General features: G+C 45.5%; 1 protein-coding gene across 2 annotated transcripts in view; it reads left to right on the top strand.

Annotated features, from left to right (window-relative positions):
- The window catches only part of ASAP1 (ArfGAP with SH3 domain, ankyrin repeat and PH domain 1), a 327,644-nt gene that overhangs the window by 18,998 nt on the left and 289,951 nt on the right, over positions 1 to 18,695 (top strand). For both annotated transcript variants that reach the window (XM_043483127.1, XM_043483126.1), the window contains exon 2: positions 12,865 to 12,950. In XM_043483127.1, the coding sequence (XP_043339062.1) occupies positions 12,892 to 12,950 (59 nt within the window). In that variant the 5' untranslated portion in view covers positions 12,865 to 12,891. The remainder of the gene's footprint in view (positions 1 to 12,864; positions 12,951 to 18,695) is intronic.

Here is an 18,695-nt window from a genome sequence, read left to right as displayed (position 1 = left end):
CAGCAGGTGGATTCTTTACCACTGAACCACCAGAGAAGCTAACTTATGTTTGAGACAGAGGCAAAGCAGGAAGCTTGCAGGACCCCATGACACTTCTTGCTGATGTTGACCAGTTGGCAGCTGTACTCTGGTGGGAAATTAAAGTGTGCTTGAAAGTCTTGGTGTGAGGGTATTTGTTTAGGTGGTCATTCATTCATTCAATGAACGTTGACTAAGCCAGACACTGTGCTACTTAATCACAGGGTCTCCTGGTTTCCCCGAAGTCTTCTATGGAAGAGGAGCAGTAGAGGTGGGGCTGTCTGCTCACAGCTCTGTTGTGCCTACCTGGGTGATTTTCCCAGGGCCACCCAGTCTGATGGGCATCCTGGATTCGGTGACTCCACCGGTGGGGACCTCAGGGGTGCGGGGAGTGGACTCAAGCCTGCTGTGAGTCAGTTGCATCCAGATGTAGCATCCTGCAGCGTCACTTGCCATACCTCAGAGACACATAGCCATGAAACAGAGAAGAGTTACATCCTCAGGAGAAGGAAAGAGTCTTGACTCTGGAGAAACTTCACTTTGAAATGAAGTCTTATGGACATTGGCCGATCCTTCTAGGTACAGGCAGTAAACTTCCTAAGATGGATTTCCGGAAAGAAGTTTGAGGATTGGGGTTTCCTCAGGGTAGGGCTGAGAGATAGTTTCTTCTCGGGCTTCCTGCTCGACCGGAGGCGGTGGAGTGGCAGGGAAAGCTGGTGTCGGTCACATGAGTATCTCCCTGCAGTTGGAGGGAACCCCCAGCTTCTCATTTTGACAGCTCACACAGAAGTCTTCTGATGTTTCTCCTGTTCCTTTTACTCTCATTCTGACCATGTGTTCCGTCAGCAGGCGTTCACTGAGCACCTGTGAAGCATATTGTGTTATCCTGTCATGACAGCATTATTGAGTTGAGTCTTAGACACACATCACCTCTGCCTCCAAGAATGAGATGAAACCAGTCAGCCAGGCCCCTCTTTGTAGTCACCCCTGCTCATCCTTTTCTCTGCCAGACTGTCCTCTTTCTCTTGCAATGCCATCTTCTTCCAGGAAGCCTTCCTTGGTTGAATCTGCCCCTCTGTCACTGTTCAGCAAATACTGCCATATGCCTGCTGCATGTCAGCCTCTGGACAATGGCTTTGGGGGTCAGGATCAGAGATTTAGAGGAGAGTTTAAGTCATGGTTCCTGTCCCAGAGGAACTTCATGTACTGAACGTGATCATGGGAGCAATGTTAGCCTTTGGGCAAGGAGGTTTCCACTATGTCCCTGCAGGATTGTGTTAGGCTTCCTTTCGTGGCTCAGTGGTAAAGAATCCGTTTGCCAATACAGGAGACACGAGTTCAATTCCTGATCCGGGAAAATCCCACGTGCCACGGAACATCTCAGCCCGTGCACCACGACTACTGAACCTGTGCTCTGGAGCTTGGGCCCGTAACTTGGGGCCCTGCTCGATGAAGCTAGAGAAAAGCCTGGATAGCAGTGAAGATGCACCACAACCAAAACTAAAATAAGTGAATAAATTTTAGAAAAGTATTGTATTATTTGTGGCTTCCCTTGTGGCTCAGCTGGTAAAGAATTCACCTGCAATGCGGGAGACTTGGGTTTGATCCCTGGGTCGGGAAGATCCCCTGGGAAAGGGAAAGGCTACCCACTCCAGTATTCTGGCCTGGAGGATTCCATGGGCTGTTTAGTTCATGGGTTTGCAAAGAGTCGGACGCGACTGAGCGACTTTAACTTCACTTCGCTTCATTGTATTATTGGGACTTCCCTGAGGTCCAGTGGTTAAGACTATGTGCTGCCAATGCAGTGGGTGTGGGTTTGATCCCTGGTCAGGGAACTAAGATGCCACATGCTGTGAGGCACTGCTGAAAGATTTTTTTTTTAAAGTATTGTGTTACTCAGTTAAGTTCAGTTGAGTTCAATCACTCAGTCATGTCTGACTCTTTGCAACCCCATGAACCGCAGCACGCCAGGCCTCCCTCTCCATCACCAACTCCCAGAGTTTACCCGAACTCCTGTCCATTGAGTCCGTGATGCCATCCAACCATCTCATCCTCTGTCGCCCTCTTCTCCTCCTGCCTTCAATCTTTCCCAACATCAGGGTTTTTTCAAATAAGTCAGCTCTTCACATCAGGTGGCCAAAATATTGGAGTTTCAGCTTCAACATCAGTCCTTCCAGTGAACACCCAGGACTGATCTCCTTTAGGATGGACTGGTTGGATCTCCTTACTATGCTATGTCTATTATTCATTTGGCTTTCCAGTGGTGAAGAATTCGCCTGCCAATGCAGGAGCCGCAGGTTTGATCCCTGGGTCAGGAAGATGCCCTGGAGAAGGAAATGACACCCCACTCCAGTATTCTTTCCTGGGAAATCTCATGGACAGAGGAGCCTGGCAGGCTTCAGTCCATGGGGTCGCAAAGAGTCAGACACGACTGAGTGACTGAGTGCACATGCATATCATTCATTTATTAAATATATCATTCATTTACTCTTCAACTGTGTATCCAGTTCTAGAAATTTGAACCCTTGTGCACTGTTGGTGGGTTTGTAAGATGGTGCAGTCTCTGTGGAAAACAGTGTGGCAGCTCTTCAAAAATTAAAACTTGAATTACTGTATGATCCATCAGATCCACCTCTGGGTGTGTGTGTGTGTATATATATCTCTCCAAAAGAATTGAGGTCTCAAAGAGATACTTGAACATCCATGTCCACGGCAGCCTTATTCACCCTTATTCAGCCATCAGTAGATGAATGGATAAACAAAATGTCATATGTACATATAATGGAATATTATCCTACCTTAAAAAGGAAGGAAATTCTGATACATGCTGTAACATGGATGAATCTTGAGGACGTCATGCTAAGTGAAATAAACCAGTCTCAAAAAGACGAATACTGTATGATTCCATTCACGTGAGTTATCTAAAGTAGTCAGATTCATAGAAATAGAAAGTAGACTGGTGGTTGCCCAGGGCTGGAGGGAGGAGGTATGCTAAGTTGTTGATAAATGGTATAGTTTCATTTTTACAGAATGAGATAGTTCTGGAGATCTGCTGTTATAGCAATGTGAATATACTTAACACTGCTGAACTGTATAATTGAAGATGGCTAAAGTGGTAAATTCTATGTCGTGTTTTTTTAGCCACGTAAAATAATAATAATAATAAATGTATCCAGTCTTTTTTCCCTTTCTTGTATGCTCAGTCGTGTCAAACTCTTTGTGATCCATGGACTGTAGCCCTCCAGGCTTCTCTGTCCATGGGATTTCCCAGGCAAGAATACTGGAGTTGGTTGCCATTTCCACCTCCAGGAGATCTTCCTGACCCAGGGAGCAAACCCATGTCTCCTGCATTGTGCTAGCTGTTACTATTATTTTTTCAATTATTATTTAACCTGTCAAAGCTGTGTCTCCTCTCGAAGATGGGGCTCATAATTGCAGCTGTGCTTCTCACTGTGGGGAAGTGGGTGAAGCGTTTGCACAGTTGAAGGCGGCAGAGTGCCTGGTGCCCACACAAGCCCTTCATGGTGCCCTGTGGGCACTTGGTAGTGGGGACTTCCTGCGGGGGGATGAACACCTTTCTGCGCAAAACCCTTTCCATCCCAATTCCCTTTTCCTTGGGCAGGACGGAGGCCAGGCCTTAGTTGTGGCACCCCTCACTGTCCCCGGGGCAGTGGCCGGTGGCCAGCAAGAGGATGACCAGCTGCAGGAACCACGTTTATGGCACTGGCCTTGCTGAGAAGCCAGAAAGTCAGGACCCTGGGCTGCTGACGTCCTTTCTGCTTGTGGGCTGTCACTGGAGGGGAGTTTATCCACCTGCTCGGTGCTACTGTCCCTCACATCTCTGTCTGACGGCCACATCTGAGGGTATTAGTTCTCTGGCACTTGTCCAGTCGCTCCATCGTGTCTGACTTTTTGCGACCCAGTGGACTGCAGCATGCTGGGCTTCCATGTCCTTCAGCATCTCCCGAAGTTTGCTCAAACTCATGTTCATTGAGTCGAAATTGCCATCCAACCATCTCATGCTCTGTCGTCCCCTTCTCCTCCTGCCTTCAGTCTTTCCCAGCATCCGGGTTTTTCTACTGAGAGCACATTCTCCGGCAGGAGGTCCCAGCGGTGCTTACCATAGGATGCGCTTGGACGTTCATGGACTTGTGGGCACCCCGGCAGTGTGTCGGGCACCATCAGTGTCTGCTGCCGTCCGCATTTTCCAGAAGAAGACACAGACTCGCTGAAGTTAGCGGGGAGGACCAGTGCTGCAATGGAAGCTTTCCTGCTCCAAAGACTGTGCTCTTCCCAGCGCTTGGGAAATTCCCCCAGCGCAGGGCTGCCTGCTGCTCCTTCTCCTACGTAGCGAGCCCGGGGACAGCCACACAGATGGCTCTGCGCTCAGGGCGCCTGCTGATGGTAGACATGCCATTATTTGCAGGGACCTGGGTCTTGCTGTTAAAACAGTTGGTAGCACAACAGACCCTAGGCACCCGCAGACTTCACACGCCACACTTGCAGTTCTTCCCAGGGGACCCCAGGAAATGTGCAAATTATGAGGTGGCACAGACTGAGTGGGATCTACTTCTGCATTGTGTGAGGAGCAGGCACTGTGGTGAGTGAGGCCCCCTGCACACAGTTCTTCAGGTTTCCCCGTGGTTCTCCTCTCATCTCCCTGAGCTTGTTTCCCTGGCGTGCACGTATGTTAAGATTCACACAATTCTCAGGATGCTACTTTCTAAGATGCTGAGAAGTTATTTTTCACCTGCATAGGTTCCTATGGCACCCAGCACTTTTTCTTATTGCCTAGGAGGTAGTTTGGTTAAGATCTGATTCTCTTAACCATGGACTCTAAGCAGAGATTGGGTCTATTTTGCTGTGTGCACACGTGCGTGCACTCAATTGCTCAGTCATGTCCAGCTCTTTTGTAACCCCATGGACTGTATAGCCCACTAGGCTCCTCTGTCCATGGACTTTTCCAGCAAGAATACTGGGGTGGCTTGCCATTTCCTCCTTCAGGAGATATTGCCGACTTAGGGATCGAACCCTCATCTCTTTTGTCTCCTGCACTGGTAGGTGGATTCTTTATCACTGTGCTACCTTTGCTAACCATTATTATATCCTTGACACTTAGCTTAACAAATATTTTTTCAATAATTGAATGGAGGCATTTTCCAACAGGTGACTCTCATTTACAGGAAGCTCTCGCCAATGGGACATGGCATGTTCAGTTCAGTTCAGTTGAGTCGCTCAGTCATGTCTGACTCTTTGTGACCCCATAAACCACAGCATGCCAGGCCTCCTTGTCCATCACCAACTCCTGGAGTCCTCTCAAACCCATGTCCGTTGAGTCGGTGATGCCATCCAACCATCTCATCCTCTGTCGTCCCCTTCTCCTCCTGCCCTCAATCTTTCGCAGCATCACTGTCTTTTCAAATGAGTCAGCTCTTCACATCAGGTGGCCAAAGTATTGGAGTTTCAGCTTCAGCATCAGTCCTTCCAATGAACATCCAGGACTGATCTCCTTTAGGATGGACTGGTTGGATCTCTTTGCAATCCAAGGGACTCTCGAGTCTTCTCCAACACCACAGTTCAAAAGCATCAATTCTTCCGTGCTCAGCTTTCTTTATAGTCCAACTCTCAACATCCATACATGACCACTGGAAAAACCATAGCCTTGACTACACCGACCTTTGTTGACAAAGTAATATCTCTGCTTTTTAGTATGCTGTCTAGGTTGGTCATAACTTTGCTTCCAAGGAGTAAGCATCTTTTAATTTCATGGCTGCAGTCACCATCTGATTTTGGAGCCCAGGGACATGGCATGCAGTATGCACTTGTTCATTGTTTGTGAGGCAGGTCCTACATTTTGTTCACACCAAGATTAGGTCACTTGTGAGAGTTTATTCTGTCATCTATATCCCTGCCCCCCCTGTACCCACTTGACTGTGGTCTCAAACTACCCAACTTGGCCTCCTGACTGTGGCCTAGTGTGCAGTCCACCCAGGAAACATGATCTAAGATGTGACCATAGTCATCATGAGTTTATAATCCAGCCAGACAGTGTATTGAGTAGATTTCCCTGTGCTATACAGTAGGTTTTTATCATCTATTTTATTTACAGTCATGTGTGTATGTCAATCCCAATCTCTCAGTTTGTCCCTCCCTCCCCTGTGAACCCCTAGTAACCCTGTTTGTTTTCCACATCTGCGTTTCTGTTTTGTAGATAAGTTCATTTGTACCCCCCCCTTTTTTTGAGATTCCACTATAAGTGATGTCGTATGATATTTGTCCTTCTCTGACTGACTGACTTCTCTCAGTATGAAAGTCTCTAGGTCCATCCATGTTGCTGCAAATGGCATTGTTTCTTTCTTTTTTATGGCTGAGTAATATTCCACCTTGTATATGTACCACATCTTCTTTGTCTACTCCTCTGTTGATGGACATTTAGATTGCTTCCATGTACTGGCTATTGTAAATAGTGTTGCTTTGAACATTGGGGTACATGTTATCTTTTTGAACTGTGGTTTTCCCCAGATAGACGCCCAGGAATAGGAGTGCTGGTTCATACGGTAGCTCTATTTTTAGTTTTTTAAGGAACCGCCGCAGTGTTCTCCATAGTGACTGTACCAGTTTGCATGCCCACCAACAGTGTAGGAGGGTTCCCTTTTCTGGAGAAAGCTGCTTGAAGGAGAAGGCATTTTGAGTGGGGGTAGACAAGCTAGGCTTCCAGTAGATAAGAGGAAGATTGGTAGAAATATGTACTCAGGCTATTTCCTTTCCTTCCCTGGTTTTCTAACTGTGATCTCTACAAAACAGGAAAGAATCTCATCAGTAAATAGAAAAAGTGTTTGCTGGATGTTATGGGAACAAAGAAAACTGTCCAAACTGTAGTCAGCTGCAAGTGACTCAAGTTCACCACATCCTCCATAAAAGGATACAAACCTCCACATTGGTGAAGTCACTTCTGTTGAATAAAACTCAACACCTATTTGGAGATTGGCAGTAAAGAAGGGCTGAGGTGCCCAGTGATTTATGTCTCTATTTCTGTCTGGCATGCAGTAATCGCTGTTTGGAATGACATACTGTAGGTCACAGAATAGAATTTCAATGGGAAAAGCAGAAACGTGGGTGGCTAAAAATTAAGATGCTTGATGGTAATGAATTCTGGTTCACTCTGGCAGGTACTTGCTCTAAATCTTCCTTCACTGGTGGCAGGGGGAAATAAGAGGTTATGGAGAAGAACAAGGGGGTTGATAACACACGTTCATTCGCTCCTCTGGTGTGTATTTATCGAGCATCTAGTTAGGGACGCTGTGTGTTCCCTGCCTGTATCCTTGAGCCCACCCTGGAAGGTCTTGCAGACAATGCCTGTTCCATGGAACGGCTTCCTGCATCTCTCTCTGAGGCCATTCCCTGGCTGTACTCGTCCAGGGAGGCATGGAGTTTGTGCATAAATATCTCAGCTTCCTTACCCCCGGGAGGCAATTTTGAGGTGTGTTCCCATCTCAGGGGGTCCCCTGTGGGCTTGGGCTCCAGGTGCTAAAGTAGTAAGCGCCTGAAAGGTTCCCTAACCTGTGAGTTTCAGATCCTTGTAAGATGGGTGTGTGAATTAAGATTATGCTGTTACCACCACCACTACTAGTTATTGTTTGGCTTGGTGCTTGAACTTCATTACCCAACTAATTCTTAGTGAGTATGTGCGATAGGTGCTTCAATTATCCCAGTTTTAAAGGTAAAGAAACTGAAGTGTGAAAGAATAAATAACAGAGCCACAATCTGAGTTCTAACCCAGATGCATTTGTTCTAAGGGGCCAGCCAAACTGTTAGAGTACAAGGTCTAGCAAGGAAATTGCTATTTTAATTACTAGCAAGTGCCCAGAGTATATAGTTGGTGCTCCATTTATTTGTAGAGTTAAAAAAAAATGAATGTCAGTAAAAAAAGAAAAGAAAAAAAAGTGAGCACCAGTCTTTGAATGGAGTCAGAATTCTGGATCAAAAAATATTTGTGATTAGATGAAAAATAAAAGGGGGGTCGGGACTCTCCAGCAGGTCAGCGATTAGGACTCAGCACGTTCACTGCCGTGGCCCAGTTCAGTCCCTGGTCGTAGAACTGAGATCTTGCAAGCTATTCATTGCGGCCAAAAAAATAAATAAATAAAATGAATGAATGTTAGTTCCTTGAGATTATGAATTTTTTTATTTTTGGCTTTGTCTTCCCTGCCAAAGAATGGTAGGTCCAAAACAAATATTCCTTGAATGAATGAATATGGAATTTTTTTTCTAAGTTGCTGGTAGTTCCCTAGTTATTTGACTTAAAAAAACCAGTTCCAGAAAGGAAACTGCCTTAAAATCCTATGAATATTTCTCTCTAGGTGTTGAGATACTGAAATATTTTATTTTGGTGCCTTATTATTTTTCATGATGAACCTGGATTACTTTATAACTGGAAAGAAATACTCTCTGTTTGAAAAAGAAAATCAGTCTCAAAGCATAAATGGTTTCAGAGCAGCGTGAGTGTGACACTGACCTATACGTAGATGCTAACCTAATTCGAGTGAGCTCAGAGTCGCAGAAGCAGGAGTGAACTGACTTTGGTGTCAAAGCAGTTTCACTCACCATCTGTCTGGGGGTCATGCCAGTAGTGACTTAAGTCTGGCTAGGATGCGTGTGAGTGCTAAGGCGCTTCGGTCGTGTCTGACTCTTTGCGACCCTATGGACTGTGGCCCACCAGACTTCTCTGTCCAGGGCATTCTGCAGGCAAGAATACTGGAGTGGGTTGCCATGCCCTCCTCCAGGGGATCTTCCTGACCCAGGGATCCAACCCATGTCTTCTGTGTCTCCTTCTGCATTGCAGGTGGATTCTTTACCGCTAAGCCGGGCTAGGATAGTGACCTCATGTCACAAACAAGGGACCTGACAGCCTAAGAAGCTCACTGACCAGGACAAGGCTCTGTTTGGGGGCCTGGCTGGCTTAGGACTCAAGGCATCTGACTTTAATCCCAGTGGCCTTTCACTCTGTCCCTGCGGCCCTTTGTGAAGACCCATTCAAGAAAGTGAGACAAAGACAGAGGTGGATTGGTGGACCAGGGACTCATGTGACAGGGCTCTCTGAGCATCGTTGAGTTCTTTTAAGGAAAAAAAGTCTGGCTTAGACTTTGTGAGTCAGACAGCAACCTGGGTTGGAATCCCTGTTCTGCCACACACTGTCCTGGACACACTGTTGGGTATCTCTGAGCCTCTGTGTTTCCATCTGTAACTGGCCTGACATCCGCCTGGGAGGATTGTGGTCAGGGTCAAACTGGCGCCAAGTATGTGTTTTCTGCAAGAGGTGGCTGTGCTGATTGTTATCACACCTGTGCTGTCTGTGTGCAAGCCATTTATTTTTCCAGTCATGTTGATACTCACTGGTGTCCATGAATTAGTGTTCCCACGTGTATCAGTCAGATTTTGCTGAGTAACAAAAACCTCAGAATTGCAGTGACTTGCTTGACAGCCGATGGATGTTTATTTTCACACTCAAGGGTCTGTGGGTCGGTTGTGATTTGGCTGATCTAGGTGGGGCTTGGCTAGCTCAGGTTGGACTTCAGATCGGGTTCCCTGCAGGGTCAAAACTGAAAGGCAGCAGTTGAAAGGGGCTAGTGAAACCTCCTCCCCTCATGGTGCATCACAGAGGGCAAGGGATAGACTTGGGAGCAGTACATTGTCTCGCTTCCGTCTGAATTCTGTTGTAAATGAGTCGTCAGTGGTCCAGTCTAGAATCCATTGTGGAAGATCGAAAAGAATCATCACCCACCATGGTGGGAAGGACTGCAGAGTCACATGCTGAAGGGCAGGGATGTATAATTGAAATCCAGATTGAGAGTGAAGAATAGGAGAAGTGATCCATTCTATATACTGCCTTAATTGTTTGCTTGAGTGGAGCAAAGAGGGCAAAGGAAAGGCAAGATGAGAGGTGGGCTGGGAGAGACATTGATTATTTATGCCAGGACAGAGTCTTGTTTTTCACGTACATACAGCGTGTTAAGTTGTGGTTGGGAGGTGAATGTTTTGGGAAGATCGTAGTCTGTGATTCTGGGGGGCAGTATATGTTTATGCTATGCCTGTATCTCACTGCCTTGATTATTCCAGCTCTGCAGTAGGTTTTATTTAATTCCTTATTTTTGGCCGTGCTGGGTCTTTGTTGCTGCACGTGGACTTTTTCTAGTTTCAGAGAGCAGAGTCCACTCTCTGTTCTGGTGCTTGGGCTTCTCATTGCAGTGGATTCGCTTGCTGCAGAATACGGACTCTTGTGAGCTCAGCAGTTGTGGCTCATGGGCTTATTTGCCCTACAGCATGTGTAGTCTTCCTGGACCAGGGATCAAACCCATGTCCCCTGCGTTGGCAGCGGTGTTCTTAACCACTGGACCACCAGGGGAGTCCTGTAGGATGCTTTGAAATTGGGAAATGTGAGTCCTCCAGATGGTTTTGCCTTTCCTGAGTTCATTGCTTTTCCATATCAATTTTAGGATAAGACTGTCAATTCCCCATCTAATTTAAACGTGTGACTCGAAGTTCAGGAAGTCAGTCACCGTTGGCATCTAAAGTTGAAGAAACTAGTTTGATCATTTATCCAACAAATATTTATTAATACTGTGGTGGACCCCACTCTGTGGTCTGGGGATACAACCAGAAAGTCCAAACGTTATCTTTGTGTGCTCACATGACTTATTATCAAAGCAGATGTCAATCAGTTCTCACGTGAATAATGCAGACTTAAAAACTGAGATAAATTCTGTGATCTAATCTAGAGGAGTAGGAAGAGTTCCCCCGAGGAAGTAAGATTTAAAGAAGCACAGGCGTTAACTAGGCAGAGTCCATGGACGCCTTACAGGCAGAGGGAACAGCAGGGCAAAGGACCTGAGGTAGGAGGACTGTGGCAAGTTTAGGATTTGAAAGAAGGTTGGGTGGTTGCAGCAGTGAGTCAGCTGCCTGGGTGGACAAGATGAGGTCAGGGAGGAGGTGGGTAGGAGTCTGACTATGTTAAATTTTATATATATATATATATATATAATTTTTGTGTGTGTGAGCTCTTTTTGCTTTTATTTATTAAAAAAAAATTTGGCTGTACCACATGTCATGTGCGATCTTAGTTCCCCAACCAGGGATAGAACCCATGCTCCCTGCAGTGAAAGTGCAGATTCTTAACCACTGGACCACCAGAGGAATTCCTGTTGATTGATTTTTATCTGGAAGCACTGAGAAGCCACTGAAGAATGTTAAGCTATAGATGAAGAGATGACATGATCAGGTGTATGTTTTCAATTATTCTGAATATTGTGCTAAGTTGCTTCAGTCGTGGCCAGCTCTTTGCGATCCTGTGGACTGTAGCCCACCTGGCTCCTCTGTCCGTGGGATTCTCCAGGCAAGAATACTGGAGTGGGTTGCCATGCCCTTCTCCAGGGAATCTTCACGACCCATGAATCAAACCTGCATCTCCTGAGTCTCCTGCATTGGCAAGCACGTTCTTTACCACTAGCGCCACATGGTATTAGCCAGTGGTATTTGGATGTGGGATTTTTTTTTTTTTAATTGTTAAAAAACATTTTAAACATTTATGAGACTATTGGGTGATATCAAGGAATTATCATCTTTTTAGGTGTGGTAAAGGTATTGCTGTTTACATTTTTGTAAAAGACCTTTTATAGGTCTGTTTACATGTGTCTTATAGACACATGCTGTAATACTAATGACTGAAATAAGATGTCTGGAACTTGTTTCTAAGTAGCAGTGTGGAGAGCGGAGGGGTTAGGGTGTGGATGGAGCAGGATTGATTATAGGTCATTTGGGCTGGGCAGTGGAGATCTCTATTGTTGTGTCTGTACAAAATTCTGCATAATAAAACGTTAAAAAGAAGGAAAAGATTGTCCTGGCTTTAGTTTAGGGGATCAGATTTCAGAGGGAGAAATGGTGATGAGGGGAAACCAGTTAGGAGGTAGTTGTAGGTGTAGTAGCCCAGGCTGAGAATGGTGGAGTCTGGTCCAGGGCTGTAACAGTGGAGATGGAGAGAGAGAGGGACAGGCTGAGAAATACCTGGGAAGAAACACATGACTTAGGGCTGGGTTGGATACAGGACCAAAGGAGATGGTGCTTCAAGTGTGCCCCTGGGTTTCTGGTCCCAGATGAAGTTACCACTCTGAACTAGGGATCACTGGAGAAGAATCAAGCATGTCCTTTGACTTCTCTTATTTTCACACCCACTACTTCTGTTTCCCCTCCATTCCAAAAATATTGAAGCTGTTCCCTTATGTAACACTTTTAATCCCAGACTTCCTGTGCTCTGTGCACTCAGCAATTAATTAAGCTTTGGTATGCATGAATTAATTAAAATCCTGTCTCCGGTTCAGAGGGCCTGTCCTAAAATATAGAGATTCATGTATATATCTACCTTCTTCTTGGGGTTGATTGCCTTGGCTGGGGGAACTTTGCTACTTCCCCGTGGGCACACAGCTGTGGCTGTCTATCTGTCTGTCTGCCGTACCTGTCAGCACAATTTAATTTCATGTTTAGGAGCCCAGGTCTGGAGATGTTAATGACTTGTAAATTGCTCTCCAACGTAGAGCCAGAAATAGAAGGCAAGAAGGATTCCGGAGCACTTGCGCACATTTACTGATGGAGATGTCAGCCCCAAAGTGGAATGCTGAAACGGTGGTTTCCCAGCTGTCTTCCTTCCCATTCCTGGATGGCCGCTGTGGAGTGGGAATGTTCCTAACAAGGGTGCTGGCCTCCAGATGAAATCACGTGTTGGTCTGAGACAATGTCTTCTGTCTAAGCCCTGCTGGATGACTCTTGTCACCTTTTATCTTGCCCCCCCCCATCCAGGTAATTTTCTGATGTGACGGCTGAGACATGAGATCTTCAGCCTCCAGGCTCTCCAGTTTTTCATCAAGAGATTCGCTATGGAATCGGTGAGTGGTCCAGAGAGCCCGGCCTGGGAAATGTGGAGGGATGCTTTTGGGAGGTTGAAATGCAGAATTTGATCAGACTCAAGACCTGGAGCCTGCAAGAGACACCATGAGCGTGGATGTTAGTGGCGACCAGATCTTAGGCATTTGCAGAACTGCAGGCTTTTGATGTGTCTCCTCTCACATTTCGCGTCTCCTGTGTGCCGTGGGAAAGGTGATGTGGCCCCTGAATGAAGTCAGGAATGGGGACAGAACAGCACTGTCAGCAGTAACAAGTGCTGGTGTAGCCGAGTGGCTCTTTAAAGATACTGTTTCATTCAGTCCTCCTGATAATCCTACCAGGAAGGGCTTACCACATTCATGTCACAGATGGACAACTTGCCCGACTGGATTTTTCTTTTTTAATTGGAGTATAATTGCTTTGCACTGTCGTTTAGTTTCTGTTGTACAACGAAGTGAATCATTTATGTGTATACATATATCCCCTCCCTCCTGGCGCTCCCTCTGACCCTTCTAGGTCATCACAACTGAGCTCTCTGTGCTACAGAGCGGGTTCCCCCTAGCTGTCTGTTTTCCATATGGTAATGTATATATTGTCAGTGCTACTCTCAGTTTTTCCCACCCTCCTCTCCCCGCCTCCGACTCTCCACTCCCTCCCCTCCATGTCCCCATGTCCTTTCTTTACCCCTGCATCTCTATTCCTGCCCTGGAAATAAGTCCATTTTTCTAGATTCCACATATATGTGTTAGTATATGATATTTGTTTTCCTCTTTCTGATTGACTTCACTCTGTATGACAGACTCTAGGTCCATTGAATCTCAGCAGATGACTCAATTTCGTTCCTTTTTATGGCTGAGTAATGTTCCATTGTGTCTCTATGCCATATCTTGCCTTGTTGGATTTGAAACCAATTTTCCTGATTCCAAGTCTCTTGTCTGTTTCCTCCTGCAGTGTTGCCTCTTGTAGAGGTATGATTTGCCCTATTTTGCAGCTGGGACTACTGGGGCCTGGCATAGAGGCACATGATGGAATCTTAAGGCATCTGACCTCAGTGGGTGGAGGTTTGTGTTGGTGGATGATTTAAAAAAGAATTGTACTGGACAGTCTGTGAAGAGCCATGAAGAGTCAGCAGAGAAAACTGAAAGAGTCCGAGCCTCTTTAAGTTGCCAGGGTGAATCAACACAGGGTCCACCTGCTATGATTGGCATACCCCAGAAATCAGCTTGGTGGTGGGAAGACTATGGGTGCTGGACAGGTGGTTGAATCCTTGCTCTGCCCCCGTCTTGCTGTGATCTCAGGCAAGTCACTAACTTTCTCTGTTCTTTTTTCTTATCTATGAAATCTGGGTGATAATATTTATGTTTCAGGGTTTTGTGAGATTAGGAAAAAAGGTCTACAAGAAAGTGTCTCATATAATGTAAGGGTGTAGAGCATTATAATTATTCCAGTTTTTAAGATGAAAGTAATATTTAAGGATAATTAGACAAGAGTGCCCTGAGTGTGGAGGAGAAGTTAGAGGCTAGAGGCAGGGAGGCCAACTTAAGAGGCTTTCATGTGACCCAGACATGAAGTAATGGGGACTGTTGTTACCATCTTCTAGGATAAATGAGACTTTGCCTGCTGATTTTCATAGTTTGACTATTACAGAATTATGTTTTATTTTGTTTTGTTTTATAAATCAAGAATCCAACACGAAAGTGACATTAGTTTTTTAGATATCTGTTTAGGTGATATTGTTACCAAACCAAACCTGAGTCTGCTCGCCCAACACACAGCAAAATCAATCTGCTGACACCAGGTTGTGGTGAAGGAAAGTACAGCTTTTATTGCAGGGCACCAAGCAAGGAGAATGGGCTTGAGATCTGAACTCGTGAGGGAGAGGGTCACAGGGTTAGTGCGTGGTTCTCTGATTGGCTGCTGGTGAGGTCACAGGGTGGTGTTTTGGGAATCTCATCTATCAACCTTTTGCTTCCAGCCCCAGTCTGGGGTCCACATGTTAGTGGTCAGCATGCAGCAGCTTCCGTCTGGTGGAGGTTTCAGTATCTGCAAAACAGCTCAAGGATATGGCTCAGGATGTTACCTGTAGCCCTCGAGGAGGAACTAGAGATCTTGACTTTGTCTTATGGCTAAATGATTATTATTTTGTCTTACTTCACTGCTTTCTTTGTGCATATTCTCATTTTTCTGATTGAATTTGCTCTTTGAATCTTGGGGAAGGCCTTGGAGGCTAAAGCTTTTATAGAAACAAGTGGTAGGGAACATGGTAGGGTGTGTGTGTGTGTGTGTGTGTGTGTCTGTCTGTCCCTGGGAACATCCTGCAGAGTCTTCTTCAGTTTCAGTATTAATTATAATTGTAATAAGAGTGCATTATTTAAGATTAGGTTTTGTTATGAATGATGTAGAATCTAAAAGAACATTGGCTTAAATAGAAAATAGAAGTATATTTATCTCTTACCTAAAAGTTCAGTTACAGGGCTGCTATAGCAACCTGTGAAAGACCCAGACTTTTCCTCTCTTGTTTTTCTGCCGTGTGGGCCTCCATTCCCCGCAAGGTCACCACATGGCCCATTCTGACTGCTTCTGTGCCAGCTATAACATCTACCAACAGGAAGAAGAAAGGCAGCCCCCATCCTTTTTTTAAATCATAAATAATGCTTTTTAATTATTTGGCTTCTTAGAGTACTCACATAACAGAAACTGACCAATCCATGTCGTTTAGTCTCTAAGTCACGTCCAAGTCTTGCGACCCCATGGACTGCAGCCTGCCAGACTCCTCTGTCCATGGGATTTCCCAGGTAAGAATACTGAAGTGGGCAGGCAGGCCCCTTCTTTTAAGGATGCTTCTGGGTATCACATGTGCTGCTTCTGCTTATATTCTCTTGGCCAGAATTTAGTCCTTCAGCTATACTTAACTGAAAGGAAGGCTGGGAAATATGATCTTTCTTCTGCAAGACCACCTGCTTACCAAAATTGAGGATTATTATGAGACCAAAGGAAGAGAACAGATATTGGAGGACAGATCTTTCTTTGCTATGCAAGTATTTATTAAAAAGAGTGCTTTTGAGAGGATAGACTTTGTGGCCAGACTGCTGGGTTTAGGACGCTCTCTGTGACCTTGGGAAAGCTACTTAACTTCTGTGCCTTTATCTGTACTTATCTTTTGTGCCTTTAAGTTCAGCTTCTTTATCTGTAAAATCCTATTTCATCTGTGTTCATAAGGATTGCTCTGAGCATTAGATGAGTTAAGGTACAGCACTTGGACCAGTATCTAGAACACTGTGTGTTGTACGAGTGTTAGCTATTACTATTACTGCTTCTTCTACTGTTAATAATACTTCTCCTGTTAACCACTATTACTTACTACTTCTGTTGTTACCATTGGTGCTGCTTCTATTGTTGCAACTACTGCTTCTCCTATCACAGCTGCTGCCGCTGGTCCTGTTACTCCTACTATTACTATTCTGTGACTGTTGCTGCCAAGTATTGCACATACATACATGAAACGTTATACTCATGGCATGGTGTTACTCACATCCCCAATGTGAAGATCAAGTCAGGGAGGATGGTAACATGTCAGATGCATGCGTCTTACAGAATAGTGGTTCGCTTTTGGGTGGGTCGGTGAAGAGTGAGTGACCTGTAGGGAGCACAAGGCAGCTTCTGAGATTCAGCGAGTGCTCTGGGTGCTGTTTACACGGGTGTCAAAATTCTTCCACTGGTACTTTTATGACATAGACCGTTTTGTGCATTTGTTGTATATTTCAATCAACATCTCATGGAGCAGATAGGTGATCGACCATGAGTGAAACAACACCCCGCCTGATTTCTAAAGCCACCACTCTTTTTTAACAGTAATGTAAAGCCCAACACCGTTACTTCTTTTCATTTATTTGTTTGTTGGCTCTTTCATACAACATATATAGATTCTTATTACTCAGGTGCCAGGAACTGTGTTCAGTATAAGCAGCTGTATAACTCAGCCCTATGCTCATGGGGCTTTCTGTCTAGAGGAAAAGGAAAGATAAACACTATACAGATTGGAACTTCCCTGGTGGTCCAGTAGCTAAGACTCCATGCTCCCAGTGCAGGGGGCCCAGGTTCCATCCCTGGTCAGGGAGTTAGATCCTGCGTGCCACAACTAAGCACTGGTGCAGCCTAAATAAATAAATATTTTTTAAAAATCATACAGATGGACAGCCACTGGCTTAGGCTCAGCGTGGGATGCCCTGGGGCCACAGGAAGTTCACATAAACTAATCCAACCACGCAGTCCTGTGTCTGATAAAATAACAGTGATATCCATCTCAACTGACTGCTTTGATAGGGTGGAAAGTCCCCATGTCCCTGCTTAAGCTGACCAAGTCAGGGTTACATCAAAACACATAAAGCGGTTCTTTGCCTTTCCTGCTAACTGGCTCTGAGACGGGGTCAGCCTTTCTTTTCCTCGTTTGTCGCTGTGACAGTCGTTGACCTACACCTGATGTCTCATGGAGCAGACAAGTGCTGGAGCTCTGGAGTTCAGTATACAGAGGGAAGATGCCCAGGAGCAGAGGTTCTCTATCGGCCTCCCCAGTGGCTCAGTGGTAAAAAAATCTGCCTGCAGTTCAGGAGCTGTAGGTTCGAGCCCTGGGTCAGAAAAGTCCCCTGGAGGAGGGCATGGCAAGCCACTCCAGTATTCTTACCTGGAGAATCCCATGGACAGAGGAAGCTGGTGGGCTACAGTCCACAGGGTCACAAAGATGATTCATTCAGAGATGACTGAAGCAGCTTAGCATGCACACACGCAGAGTTTCTCTATATGTACTGGGACATGAGTCCAGGGGCCTCGTATATATTCTGTATATTCATACAGAATAAAAACACTGGTGATCAGTGACTAAGACTGTGCACTTCCAATAGAGGGGGTCTGGGTTCCACCCCTGGTCAGGAAACTACATCCCACTTGGCGCAACTGAGACCCGGTATACTCAAATACATAAATAATTTTTTTTTTAATGAATGAAGGAATGAATGAATAAAATCATACTCCACAACTGAGCAGTTGTCATCCCTGGGAAAATTCAAGTCCAGAGGAATAAAGAACAAGACGTTCCTTTTTTTCACCCCAAATAGCACCAGGAGGGCGGGAGTAGCAAAAGACAGTGTAATTGAATTCTGAGCCGGCAGTGGGAATCACTTGGCCTTATTTTCAGGATTTTTCTCCATGTGTAGAAATGAACTGATCTAAACGTTAGACCCTTCTAAGCCAAGCCCAGGAGAAACCCTCCCTCCCTGCCTTTGCCTTTGCAGAGGTCATGGCAGACTCAGGCTGCGGGCTGTCAGCCCAAATTGAATTTCCCTGAGCCCAGCTGATGTCCCTTTTTGGCCGCAGGGCAGGGGTCAGGCTGAATCCAGCACAGAGACGGGAAATGTGTCCTCAGAGCTGAACGTAGAAGCGCTGACCTCTCAACTCAGAGGTGCATTTCTGACATTGTTGGAAGGGTTGGGAAGCCTTATGATTTCTGGATGTGAAAGAAAAGGAAACGCGTTTCAGAAAAACAATGTTCAAGTTCATGTGAAAGACAAAGCAATGTGTTTTAGAACAACAATATTCAAGTGTTTAGAAAAAAACATATTCAGGGAGGGGGAGGTGAATTATATTCAAAGGACTGTGAAAGCCCTTTCTATATATAATTGAAGCTGTTTAAAATCCAACTGCTTATTTCATGACCTTGGCCATTCCTCGGTTAGATGCATGCAGGAAGAAAA

This window comes from Cervus canadensis, chromosome 12 (genome assembly GCF_019320065.1).
Source record: "Cervus canadensis isolate Bull #8, Minnesota chromosome 12, ASM1932006v1, whole genome shotgun sequence".
NCBI classification, from domain to species: Eukaryota; Metazoa; Chordata; class Mammalia; order Artiodactyla; family Cervidae; genus Cervus; species Cervus canadensis.
The sequence above is the reverse complement of the archived record's forward strand: the minus strand, read 5'-3'. Positions and strand labels throughout refer to the sequence as shown.